General features: G+C 31.7%; 1 protein-coding gene, 1 long non-coding RNA gene and 1 other non-coding gene across 3 annotated transcripts; 1 reads left to right on the top strand and 2 right to left on the bottom strand.

The window, feature by feature from the left end:
* Positions 1–2,114: 2,114 nt before the first annotated feature.
* LOC108473099 (serine/threonine-protein kinase STY13-like) lies at positions 2,115–4,977 on the top strand. Its single transcript, XM_017774660.2, has 6 exons — positions 2,115–2,679; positions 3,552–3,673; positions 3,881–4,089; positions 4,174–4,348; positions 4,508–4,642; positions 4,774–4,977. The coding sequence occupies exons 1-6, from the start codon at positions 2,463–2,465 to the stop codon at positions 4,975–4,977; spliced, it is 1,062 nt and encodes a 353-aa protein (XP_017630149.1). The 5' UTR covers positions 2,115–2,462.
* Positions 4,978–5,566: 589 nt separating this feature from the next.
* On the bottom strand, positions 5,567–6,362 carry LOC128284220 (uncharacterized). The gene is made up of 2 exons (XR_008274593.1): positions 6,054–6,362; positions 5,567–5,817 (listed from the first exon to the last, which is right to left on the bottom strand). It is a non-coding gene; the product is annotated as an uncharacterized LOC128284220 (long non-coding RNA).
* A 6,665-nt stretch (positions 6,363–13,027) lies between these two features.
* Positions 13,028–13,134, bottom strand: LOC128284797 (small nucleolar RNA R71). The gene has a single exon (XR_008275220.1). It is a non-coding gene; the product is annotated as a small nucleolar RNA R71 (small nucleolar RNA).
* Between the last annotated feature and the right edge of the window lie 1,032 nt (positions 13,135–14,166).

The raw sequence follows: 14,166 nt of genomic DNA, 5'->3' as shown, positions 1-14,166 counted from the left end.
TTACCCTTTTTTTTACTCAATTTTCTTCCCAACCAAAAAAAAAAATTAAAATTATTTAATAAATTTTATCTCGAAAATTTTAAAATTAAATAATTTTTTTTACATTATCTTGAAGTTTAATATATTAAATTCGAGTGACTTAATTAACATCAGAATGGACCTTAGAACAAAAAAACAAATTATAAAATAAAATAAAAACATAAAACAATGCAATAAAAAATGACGGAGAGAAAAAAACACTTTTTCAAATATATATATATATATATTTATAATTAAAATTATTAAAAATAAAATAAAAGAAATAGATGATATGATTAATTAAGTCCTATAAAAAGTAGAGGACTCTACAAACCTAATTTCTTTTTACAAATAATACAACCATTTATATAAAATTCAAAATTGTAGCAGTAAGACATTCAAATTTATAATTATCAATATATTTAAAATATTAAACACTTTAATAATTTTACTTGTAATATTTTTGTAATTAAAATCACCAAATCAAACTTTTAAAAAAATAAAACACAAAATAAAAAAAATTGTTTAGATGATGAAAAGATTAGAATATGTATGGTGTTAAAATGTCAAATATGGCTATAAACCATAAGACTATCCACATATTCCATATTCTAAAATATGAGTCTTTTGGAACTAAAACTCTATTTATTCTAAGAAAAAATTGATATAAAAATAATATCTAAATTGATTCTAGCCTCAAATTTTATGAAGAGTAATTAAAGCATTAATGATATTAAATAAAAATAATTATATTTTATTTAGTGATTTAATATTAATTTAAAGAGTAAACTATAAAATAGTCGCTTTTGTTTGTTTTAGATTGTATTTTAGTCACTTTTGTTTGAAATGTTATGTTTTAGTCACTTATGTTATCGTTTTATTATAAAGTGGTCACTGTACCATTAAGCTCTGCTACCTTCCTAACGACAGTCCTACGTGATAGTCTAAATGAGTTTTAAATACCAATTTAGCTGTCTAATTGCTGGAATGAAAATAGGTTTTTAATTAAATAAATTTAATTTAGACTGTCAAGTAGTACATCTAAGTTGGCATTTAAAACCTATTTGGACTACCACGTAGGACCGCCGTTAGGGAAGTAACAGAGACCACTTCGTAACAAAACGATAACGTAAGTGACTAAATGTAACATTTCAAATATAAGTTGCTAAAATGTAATTTGAGACAAACAAAATGATTATTTTATACCTTTAACTTAATTTAAAATATAACTAAAACCATAATCAAAAGCAGAATAAATAAAAATAAAAGGTCAATTTTCATGCAATTTATCTCATAATTCTTCCTAAAATATATTTTATATATTATATAGATATAGATATAGATATAGATAATGCTGTAAGATAAAAATTAAGAAAGAATAAATAGAATATGGTAAAACATTACAAATATTTAGGAATATTTAATTGGATATAATGGATAAAGTAGAAAATTAAACAAAATATAATTTTGACGTAAAAGATTTATTAATTATATTATTATAATATAATAATATTAAATTTCAAAACTTAATATAAATTTAATATTGTAAACGCATAAATAGTTAATTGGGATATATTGAATAAAAATAACAAAGTAAAAAGATAGCTTTGACCCTATTTACTATATTGAATAAAAAATAAAATAAAAATAAATTTGACCCTATTTACTTCTCTTATAATCAAATTCACCCTATTTACTCCTACATGGGTCATAATTAAAGAATTATCAATACTGAATTAATAAATTAATATGTTTAACAATAAAATTTAAAATTATTCATATTCTCAACCTTAAAAGACTTCAATTTAACTTGTTGCATTGCATGTGTATAAAAATGAAATTGTTAAAAATAAAATAAAAATCTAATAATAATTTAATAATAAATATGATATTAAAATATAAATATTAAAAAAAACTTTCAACAAATCAAAAACACTCACAAGCACATAATAATTAAAACAATTAATTAGCTTTTATAAAAAACATTTAAATTACTCTTAAATTATCACTATTTATTCTTAATTAGTTGGTTTTATATTATATATAGATTTAATTTAAGCCTCACCTCCTCCCTTTTTCTTAATTTTTTCAACAACTAAAATTCTTTCTGCTATCATCTTCTACAAAACCCTACTTTTTCTTAATTTTTTTTTTAAAGAAAAGACTATCACATAAACAATCATCCGTTTTTTCTCGTAAACTGTATAAAATATTTCCCTTTGTTTCTTTTTTCTCTTTTTCCTTATTAATACCAATGTTTTGTTGACCCTTTCTCTTTGGTTTGATAATTGCATTTTCTTTTTATTTGTTTTTGTGGGTTTATTTTTTCCGTTTATCATAAATAGAAAAGAAGATGAAGATGGCAACAGGCAACAAAACCGGAGACATCCCCACCAAAGGAAAAGGCGTTGGGGTCTGTAGGAAACGTGAGGAAAAAAAAGGACATGTTTCTAAGAGCCGATAAGATAGATTTCAACAGCTGGGATTTGCAACTGGATAAGCACCTGCGCAGGGCCTTGTCCAGGGACAGGGGTATCTCAAGCACCATAGAGAAGGAAGAGTGGGAAATTGATTTGGCTAAACTTGATATAAGGAATGTCATAGCTCATGGAACTTATGGCACCGTTTACCGAGGCCTTTATGATACCCAAGATGTTTCAGGTATCTCTGTAGCCTGGTTTCTGAATCCATCTTTCTATCTTCTTGAATTATACTGATATAAAGATGTTATATGTAATTGGCCCTTGGAATGAACCTTTCCGTTTTAAGAGTAGAATATGATAATGTAGTAATGAATTCATATCTTTTGGTTATGATTTTAGGCCTAGGATCTAAGATATAAGATGGAATATTTTGTGCAATAAAAGGTCCATGCTTGATACTAGGAACTTCAGGTTTAGCCATGTGGCATCAATTCAAGTAACTCTGACCGTAAGTTTTATTGCTTCGAGGTATAACTTACTAAAAAAAATTCCTCAAGAGTTTTGTTCTTTAAATGAAGGTGTAATAAAAGGTTATGTTTCGGTAACTTTACTTTCGGCAAAGAAAAACCTTGGACAGACTTGGGTAAATTTCATTCGTCTTGATGCTGCATATGAATGTCTAATCAAGCTCATGTGCAAGCGATAAAGCCATAGGGCTTTATCTTCAAAGAGTTATTTCAGTGGCTATTTCTTCTGCAACAGAACCCTCAGTCAAGAACTAGAGCTGCCTTGTCTCTTTACGTTTGCTTGGTATATCCAGCTTCATCTTATGCAGAGTTTCCATGGGGCTCTATAATTGCTTTATCTTCTAAAAGTTATTTAGATGGCATTAGTTAAACTTCTGAATTAAGTTCAGGTAATCTGAAACTTGAGTGTTACGAATGCAATCTTTTTTACTTTCTGATGCTTGGTTCTAACATGTGTCTAGGTGCAGTAATGTTAAACAATGGCCTCTATATGACTTGCTGCCTACTGCAACACTAAAAATTAAAAAACAATCCTGCTCCAGCATGCTGAAATTCTAATTGCAAAAAGCTTTTAATTTTTCAGTGAAGGTATTTAACTGGGGGGAGGATGGGATTGCCACAGCTGCTGAAGCTGCTGCTATTCGGTCATCATTCTGCCAAGAGGTTGCCGTTTGGCATAAACTTGATCACCCAAATGTTACAAAGGTTAAATTAATTAATGTTTTTAGCTATGTCATGCATTTGGTTTCATTGATAGCAGTTAAGTACGGAAACATGGCTCACTTTTTGGTTCTCTCTGGCTCGCTCGCTTTCTTCCTTTTTTTTGGGGGGGGCTTCTTCTAGTGTTATTACTTCTATTCTGCTTGCCAATAAATTCCAATGTTCAAATCATGAATAAGCAGCTTCTTGCAGTTTATTGGAGCTTCAATGGGAACTTCCAACCTTAAGATACGAACCAAAGATGCAACAAGCCAGAATAATAGCGTTCTTCCTTCCAGTGCATGTTGTGTTGTTGTTGAGTACGTTGCAGGTGGGACGTTAAAGAATTATTTGATAAGAAACAGGAGGAAGAAACTAGCCTTTAAGGTTGTGATTCAAATTGCTTTGGACCTCTCCAGAGGGTGAGTAGTTTTTGAACTATAATAGGATTTCCAAAGTATTACTCTTTGTAAAAGTAATGAATGATTTTGGTTCACCATTTGTAGTTTGGGCTATCTTCATTCCAAAAAGATTGTGCACCGTGATGTCAAGACTGAAAATATGTTGCTAGATGCTCGTAGAATATTGAAAATTGCTGATTTTGGTGTTGCTCGAGTTGAAGCTCAGAACCCACAAGACATGACTGGGGAAACAGGCACTCTTGGTTACATGGCTCCAGAGGTATCCACTCCATTGTTGTGTTATTTGTTTCTCCAAATAATGGTGCAAAACTTTTCTGTTAAACTGCAACAACAATTGGGTCACCTAAATGCCTCAACACTCCTCCTTTGTTTTCTGCTTATCACCTCCCTTTTCGAACCTAATGCTTGTCTTGTGTAGGTCCTCGATGGGAAACCTTACAATAGGAAATGCGATGTCTACAGCTTTGGTATATGCTTATGGGAAATATACTGGTGCGACATGCCTTATGCTAACCTTAGTTTTGCTGATTTTACGTCAGCAGTAGTGCGACAGGTATGACTTAAAAACATCGTATCTTACATTATGGATGAATTTGAAACATCACATCGATATATATCTTGTATAAAATGGGGCTTTAATATATATATATTTTGCATTATGGATGCCTACTCCTGATGTTGCAGAATTTACGGCCAGAAATTCCGAGATGTTGCCCGAGTGCATTGGCAAGCATAATGAGAAAATGTTGGGATCCACATCCCGAAAGACGTCCTGACATGGATGAGCTGGTGAGATCCCTAGAGGCTATAGAAACAAGAAAGGGAGGTGGCATGATACCTGAAGACCAAGCTTCCGGCTGTTTCTGTTTCTCTGCCCGAGGCCCTTGATATTTTGTTACCCTCAATTCATTTTTTCTTTTGCCCGTACATATGCACGGTGCACTTAAATTTTAAGCTCTACTTGGTCCTCTTTCAATAACGAGGTCATTGATTTCATTTGCGCATATGAACATGACACCAACCATGGAGAACCTGTTGATGAATGCTTCAACCTAATCATGCATGTTTCTTACATGTATATATCTAAAGGTCTATATTTCGTACATACATGATTCCTTTTTTATTATAGCATGAAGGAAGAAAGAGAGATTCATCTCGATAATTTTGTGGTACATAAAAATGAACTCAAATTTAATCGATTTTGGTTGATGTAATTTTAATTAGTTTGTCAGAAAAAGAATACTGTTTGAGCTTAGCCTCACAAAATTAGTGATCAGATTAATTTTGTTTGACGAGGGAGACGATCAATTTAGTTTATAATCTTAGAACTTGTGTGAAAATTTGATCTATAAATTTGTATATATTTTTTTATGAATTAGTATGTGTTATTTTTTATTTTCCCTATGAAAATCGACTTTTGGAGATACATTAATAATGGAAATAAATAAATAAATAAATATTAACGAACACAATAAGATATTATAAATGATTGAAATTTAATAATTTAATAAATAAAGTTTATATTTGGTATATATGAAAAACCTCCTAATATCCTAACCCAAATTTATTGGATTATTGAAATTATGGATATCCATATCAATCATCATTAGGTGGCCCGCAAAAGCTCCAAAATATTTGGAAAATGAAAGATTCCGTTACCATAATCCCTCCACGACTGATGGTATCAAAATAATGGTTCCCTCATTCTGGTTAAGCAAGGAGCTCATGCTGTAAGTTAAAAACAACAACTCAGATTAATAAATAATAATAACACAAATCTTTGTTCCCAAAATTTTTTATTTCACCATTTTCGTTTTCAGAGAGTTTTGGAGTCAGATTTGGTTGGAAAAGGTGTCCATCGTAGCTCACGAATATGCACCTACCTGATTGCCCTTTTACTGAACTTCGCAGAGGTCAGGCACAAATACATAGCATACACAACCAAATACTTGACAATGACTTACCGTAGACTTGATTTTCCAAAGTCTCGTACCGTGTCATGAAACTGAGCTTTGCTTGCGGTAGTCTATTGATAACATAAGCAGTCGTTTTTTTTAAAACTCTTCCCAAAAACGTGGTGGCACATTCTTTCTTAGCATGTAACGTCCTTTGGCAAGTCTCTGTCAAGTGTCAATTATTTCGCTCTGCAATCCCATTTTGTTGCGAGGTCGCTGGGCATGTCAGTTGTCTTCGTATATTGTTCTGTTGTAGGAAGCCCGTAAACTCTTGCGTTCTCCCTCGTTATTACTACGAAGATATCATAAACTTTGATTTAGTTCTTATTGACCAGAATTTTAAATTTTTTAAATTTTAATAAATCTTTTGATTTTTCTTTCATAAAGTCTACCCACACATATTACCTGAATCCATTAATTCATGGCTGCTTTATTGGTCTGAACACATTAAAGTGCACCAACTCCATTGGAACTTTAGCTGCCTTTCCATTCTCATCATAAATTTAAAAAAAAATAAAATATATATATATATATATATATATATAACTAAAATATCATACTTTAAAATGTTTTTAAATGTAAATCTAGAATATATATATATAAAACTTCTTAAAAATGAAAATTCATAATTTATTTTTAAAAATTATATAAAGTTATAATTATACGAAAGATTCTTGAAATTTTAAAGTATTCATAAAATTCTTAAAAAGTAAAAATATTGCCACAAATTTCAAAAAAAAACTAAAAATTTGATATTTTCTATTAACTATTACAATTTGCTCCATAAATTATCCATAGTCACAATCTAAATCAAGTCATCATTGTTTCCTCTTTTGATGCGGATTGCATTATTATTACTTTTTGATAAATAAAAACAGCACTAGATGATTATAATAGTAAACTTAAAATTCAAAACACATAATATCTTTTTGAATTACACAACTTGAGAAGGTCGAAGAACACTTGAATATTTATGAATCTTATAGCAACATGCTTGGCCATAAAATTTGTAATTACATCGTGAACTCTGAAAATATGATGGTTACGTACTTTCCAATTCCTCTGTATCTGCTTATGAATGGTCCATAATTATATAATATGACTATCAATAGATTTATCAATTAAAATTAATTCCACTAACAGAGCATTATCAGATTCAAGCTTAACATGTCGAAAACCCTTGTCCCAAGCTAGTCGAAGCCTTTATAACATTGACCTCGCTTCGGTCCTGAACACTTTATCTTTCCCTAATGTCATCGAATAACCACATAACCAGTTACCATCAGCATTTCTAATGACTTCCCCAATTGCAGCCGAGTTAGAGCTAAGCGAAATTGCACCATCTGTATTAAGCTTAACTTATCCACTCTTCGAAGCTAACCATTTCGAGTCAGTAGCCATAGATCCCGAATGAAACATAGCCATTGAGGGTGGAGAGTAACTTCTCGTCCAACTAATACCTGTATCTACTACATCCTGGACAGAGCTATGACTATCGGAAAACATAAACATATTTTTATTTTTCCATAATAGCCAACAAACTATAGGAAATAACATTTGCCAGTCAACTTTATGACCACCACAATTCCCCATGTTTTGTAAGTTCCAAACAACCCATTCATTAAGAGGTAAGGAAAAGAATAATACTTGCTTATGAGTTGGTACAATTGAAGTCCAGATTGCCCGTGGAAACGGACAATCTCTGATGGCATGTAACTCAATCTCAAGGGTAAAATTGCATCGTGGACATTGGCCCTCACAAACCATATGTCTCCTAACTATTTCCTTATTAGTTAACAGTTTGTTCTTCCACATTAGCCAAATGAACACTCTAACTCGCTGAGGGACCTCGGCTTTTCAAAATAACTTTCAGACATCAGAGTTATCATCCGAACCAAATTGGTACTGATAAACCATAAGTTATACATATTTTTACCCCATGCTTGGCATATTTATGGATAATTTTTTTCTTGGTTTTATTGAATTCGATGCTCCTAATCCTTTAATTTCATGTTTTATACTCAAGAGAGCATAGGATAGTGAAAAGAGCAAGACACGGGCCAAAAACAGACAAAATAGGCTAAAATCAGTGTTTCACATGGCCTAGGCACTTTCACACGTGTAATCCGCACTCCCATGGCCAGCTCGTGTGTCATGGTCGTGTCGACATTAAACCACGTCAAAATTGCACAGGCCTGAGCATCTTCACACGGGCGTAGCACACGGCCGTGTCCCTATCGAGCCCAAGTTTAATTCTATTCAGAAAAGGCTAATTTTGGGCTATTTTGGGCATTCCAAAGTCTATAAAAACACCCTAGAAGAGGATCAAAGGGGATATAGAGATCAGAGAGTAGAAAATACTAAAAGACAGTCATGGAATCAGCTCAGAAGCAGGAATTACTTTAAGATTGAAGATCTTCATTCAATTTCTACAGAAGTTTTTGGGTTTCTTATGTTCTGTTATTTTCCTAATTTTGAGATCTTGTCCCCTATCGTTATGAACTAAACTCCCTAAATACCTAAAGGAGATGAAACCTAAGACAGATCTTATTATTATTTGAATTATTTGATAAATACTTTTCTTATTCTTAGTTATGAGTTTTAATCTTTGCTTTAATATTCTAGGATATTAATTCAGGTTTTGATGTGCTTATTCAGTGGAGCAAAAGTCCCTGTCTAAGAGTAGATCTTCCATAATTAAGTGGAGTTGCATGCAATCCTAGAGATAGGACTACATAAATCTGCCGGATTAGAGTCAAATCTAATAAAAGAATCTACAGACCGAGTTAATGCGACAATAGATGTTTTAATTAGAAAGAGATTTCGATTAATCAACCTAGAGTTAGTTGTTTTTAGTCTCGAAAGAGATATTAACATAAGTTAGGGATTTCTATGGATTAAGTCAAGTGAATAAATCATCTAATTCAAAAGTATAAGTGAAGTCTAGGTGAATTCTTCCTTGGGTATTGTCTTCTCCATCGGTTTTTGAAAAGTATTTTCCAACTTTAATCTTTGTCGTGTTCTTAGTTAATTAGATAGTTAATCTTAGTTAAAAACATCCCTTTAATTTTTAGGCTAGATAATAAAAAGATAGTAATTACGAGTACTTTTAGTCCTTGTGGATACGACATTTTCGGTCTCACCATAACTATACTACTGTTCGATAGGTGTGCTTGCCTTAGTCAAATTTTTAGTTAGTTTAGTAATCATCAAGTTTTTGGCGCCGTTGCCAGAGACTAAGATATTAGGAACACTTAATTTTTATTACTTTAGCCATTTTTTTATTGCAATTTAATTTTGTTTTTATTTTAATTACTAATTTTTCTTTTATTTAGTTCTGGCAGGTTTTTATAGTTATGACTAGAAGAAACCCGTCAGGATCTCTACTTTTTGACAGTGAAATTGAAAGCACAGCTCGTAGAAATCGTAGAGAAATAAGGAAACGTTTAAGGTATATAGAGGAAAAGCACGAGGACGACACCACTAATACCGAGGAGGTGGCTGAAAATCAAAATAATCCGCTGCCTCCTGTGGTTGCCGCAAATCTAGTGAATCAGAATCCTGCTCTTCGTACTATGTACGACTATGCTAAACCGAATTTAATAGGAACTGAATCGAGTATAGTTAGACCTGTTATTGCTGCAAATAATTTTGAATTGAAACCTGTAACACCCCTAACCCCAAACCGTCGCTGGAACAGGGCTACGAGGCATTAACGGATATATCAGACAATTTATGGATATTTTACAATTATTATAACATTCATAGTATAATTGAAGAATTATGTCCCTATAATGGACTTTCGAAGCCCAACACAAGTATTAAAGTGGAATGGAACGGACTTGTTCGAGTATTCGAGATTTTTTTTTTACAAAACTTTCGACAAAGATTTCTTCTTAATTTTTACATAAAACCCCCGCAAATTCAAACCAAAACCAACTAATCCAAAACCAATGGCACAATAAAAACAATTTAAACCTAAATATATCTAAATCATAACCAATTCATTAACATAGTCATTTAATGACTAAACATTCATAATATTAATCCAAATTAACTAATAACTTCATTCATTTTTCATTCCAACTTATACCAAATTATATAATATAATATTTAGCATTTTATCAAACGAATAACAAAATATGGTATACCATTCATATAACCAACTTTACAAGTATTTCTATATAACTTATACAACACCTAGTACATGCCACTTTCAATTAAGAAAGAAAACATCACCCAAAATTTGCTGGAGTCGGGATCGTTCAGATGCTGGACCGGGGTACTAGACTCCTATTAACCTGCACACGGAAACAACCGCACGCTGAGTATTCCGTACTCAGTGGTATTACCATAATTCAAATTATAATAGCAATAAAGAATTTTAATTACCAAACATGTAACTATCTAATTTCACAAATATCAATTCATTCTTAAACTTTCATTAACTAATAATAACGATACAATTTTTATCTATTCTTCAGTTTCCATCACATATTACATGTAACAATTTCAATTACTACATGAACATTAAGTTCATGCCTTTCATTTTCAATCTCAATTTCAATCCACTATTCAACTTTTTCGTTTCTTTCAATATTTCAATAATATAATCAATCAATTTATTCTAAATTTCTCATCTTAGATATTCACCCTATTAACAAATCCAGACTTTGACGGATACACGGATTCCAACCCAACACACCAGTACGGCACATTGTGCCTAAAACGGTACATAGTACCTGATCAGTATACGACACATAAAGTGCCTAAAACGACACACGAGGTGCCTGAAATACGACACATAAAGTGCTTGATCAGTAAAGCCGGCAAATTCTCGTACACTTCCAGATCCTATGGCATGCCAATTATATCCGACTTAGCCCGACTAGTTAATAGGGTATTTCAATTCTCAATTCACTTTCATTTCCATTCCAAGATTACTTTTCAATTAAAATTTTCACATTCAATTCAATTTAGAATTCAATTATACATACACATTCACTATCCAATTCAATTCTCATTCAACTCAAATATCAATACTTACTTATAATTCACTTATTAAATATAGAATTGATATAAAACATTTAATAAAAAGTAATTTGAATTATAGTAATACAAACCGTGAATTTCTCATTTTAATCCTCGATAGCTTTCTCCTTTCCTTTGTGCGCCGGTGTCTTGGGTTCTTTGTTAACTACGAAAATAATAATAATTTATAATCATCAATATAACACAATTCAATTTAATCCATGAGCCTAAACATGCAAATTTAACCATTTTTATACACATAATTCCACTATTTACTTATATGTTCATTCAAAGCTGTCTACTTGAGTCATTGTTACTAAATCATTTATATCTTGAGCTAGGAAACTCCAAATTAAGATCCACTAATTTTCCCTGAAACTAGACTCACATATCTTCTTACCATAAAATTTTTATAATTTTTGGTTAAGCCAATAAGTACAGTTTATTCTTTAAGGTTGCCCCTGTTCTGCTGTCAAATAGTTCCGACCATTCTTCACTAAAAATTAATTATATCGCAGTACAGAACTCGGATAATATTCCCGTTGATCTCATTAAGGATTCTAAACATATAACTTTAAGCCTCTAATTATTTTTCTTCAATTTTTTGTAATTTTCCAAAGTCAGAACAGGGGAACCCGAATTTATTCTGACCTTGTCTCACAAAATTCATTATATCTCTTAATTTACAATTCAATTGCTTATATCGTTTCTTCTATAAGAAACTAGGCTCAATAAGATTTAATTCCATATTTTATTCATCCTATAATTTAATTTATACAATTTTTGGTGATTTTTCAAACTTAGACTACTGCTGCTGTCCAAAATAGTCTTAGTACAAAATGTTGATTCACTTTAATTTCAATTTAATCCTAACTAAATTCACTTACTTTTCTATCTTAATTCATACTTTATTTCTATTCAAATTTTGTCCAAACTCATACTTAACTATTAAATTTCTAGCATATTTTCATAATTTCGAATTTATTTCCATTTAATCCCTAAAACTCAAAACTTATAGCTTAGTTTACGATTCAATCCTTTATTCAATTCCAATAAAAATTTCTATCAAATAAACCCCCAATTCCATCATTTTATTCAACATGAACCAAACTTAGAAATCTAATGACTTTCAAAATTTCTACTTAAAACAAGTACTATTTATCTCTAGGATTCCAAAAACTCAAAAATCATAAGAAAATGGGCTAAATTGACTTACCAAATTAACTTGGAACCTTTAAACCCTATTTTCCCTTTTTCTTTTCTTTTTTTTTTTTCTCTCCTGTTTCTTCTCTGCTTTCGCTTCCTGCTATTCTGCTTTCCTTCTTTCTTTTTATTCTTTTGTTTCTTTCCTTTATTTCCTTTTTATTTACTTTACTTTTAATAATAATAATTTAATATATATTTTAACACATAAAAATCTCGATTTTTATGCTTATGTCATCACTTAGGACAAATGGCATAATTGCCATTTTGGTCCTCTTCATTTTCTTTTAATCTACAATTTAACTTTCATCCTTTATTCAATTTAGTCATTTTTCCTAATTACTCTTAATTAAGCTAAATTCACCTAATTTAAACCTAATTAAACACATCGCTAAACCTATAAATATTTCTAGTAATTATTTCGAACTCGATTTACTAAGACGGAGGCCCGTTAATGTACTTTTCTGATGCCCGTGAATTTTGGGTCATTATAAAACCTAACACGATTCAAATGATACAACAGTTTGTTCAGTTTGATGGTTTGCAGGACGATGATCCAAACACTCATTTAGCAAATTTTCTGGAACTCTGCGACACCTTTAGGATCAATGGCATTTCTGACGATACCATTCACCTTCGATTAATAAGGCTAAATAGTGGTTGACCTCATTACCACGAGGGTCAATCACTACTTGGGAGCAAATGACCGAAAAAATTTTATTAAATATTTTTTGCCGGCTAAAATGGCAAAGTTAAGGAATGATATCTCTTCTTTTGTGCAGATGGATTTAGAAACACTTTATTATGCATGAGAGAGATATAAAGATTTATTGAGAAGGTGCCCTCACCATGGGTTACCTCTTTGGCTACAGGTTCAAACTTTCCACAACGGTTTGAATCCCTCAACTAGACAAATGATCGACGCAGCTACGGGTGGAACCATCAATAATAAGACACCTGAAGAGGCTTATGAGTTCATAGAGAAGATGTCATTGAACAATTATCAATGGCAAGCCATGAGGACAAAGCCGACCAAAGCAGCCGGCGTTTTTAACATCGACTCGATTACTATGCTTTCAAATCAGGTAGAACTCTTGAATAAAAAGATTGATGGTTTATTTGGTTCTACGGCACCAACATGGCGAACGAGTAAATAAATTATATGGGTAATAATCCTCGACCTCAAAATAATCCTTACAGTGACACTTATAATGCAGGTTGGAGGAACCACCCAAATTTCTCATGAGGAGGCTAAGGGAATCAGAGACCACTACCCCCTCCAGACTTCTAACAATAACCTTACCAGCAAGAGAAAAAGTCGAACCTTGAGGAGATGATGACAAAGTTTATTTCAGTAGTGGAAACTTGTTTTCAGAACACGAAAACTGCACTTCAAAACAGCAAGCATCAATTCAATGGCTCGAGAATCAAATAGGCCAGTTGGCTAAGATGATTTCAGAGAGACAACCAGGGACTCTACCTAGTAACATCGAACCCAATCCAAAAGAGCATATGAAAGTAGTTACACTAAGGAGTGGGAAAGTGTTAGCTGAATCTGAAAAGAAGCTGCCACAAGAAACTGACAGAAACAAAGATGAGGAGGTAAAACCCGAAAGTAATAAAAAACCGGTGCTGAGGGAATATAAACTACCAATTCCAGCAAAGTTGAAGAAAGACCGCATGGATGCACAATTCGGTAAATTTCTTGAACTTTTTAAACAGTTGCATATTAACTTACCTTTTGTTGAAGCTATCTCACAGATGCTTACATACGCAAAATTTTTGTAGGAGCTTCTAATAAATAAGAGGAAGTTTGAAGAGTTGTCTACAGTAGAACTCAATGAAGAATGCTTGGCCATATTTCAAAATAAACTGCCAACCAAACTAA

This window comes from Gossypium arboreum, chromosome 11 (assembly GCF_025698485.1).
Source record: "Gossypium arboreum isolate Shixiya-1 chromosome 11, ASM2569848v2, whole genome shotgun sequence".
NCBI lineage: Eukaryota > Viridiplantae > Streptophyta > Magnoliopsida > Malvales > Malvaceae > Gossypium > Gossypium arboreum.
The sequence above is the reverse complement of the archived record's forward strand: the minus strand, read 5'-3'. Positions and strand labels throughout refer to the sequence as shown.

Coding starts and splice junctions, on each gene's coding strand:
- LOC108473099 (XM_017774660.2), top strand. CDS start 2,463: ATGTTTCTAAGAGCCGATAAGATAGATTTCAACAGCTGGGATTTGCAA. Junction 3,674..3,880: donor ATCACCCAAATGTTACAAAG/GTTAAATTAATT, acceptor AGCTTCTTGCAG/TTTATTGGAGCTTCAATGGG. Junction 4,090..4,173: donor GCTTTGGACCTCTCCAGAGG/GTGAGTAGTTTT, acceptor CACCATTTGTAG/TTTGGGCTATCTTCATTCCA.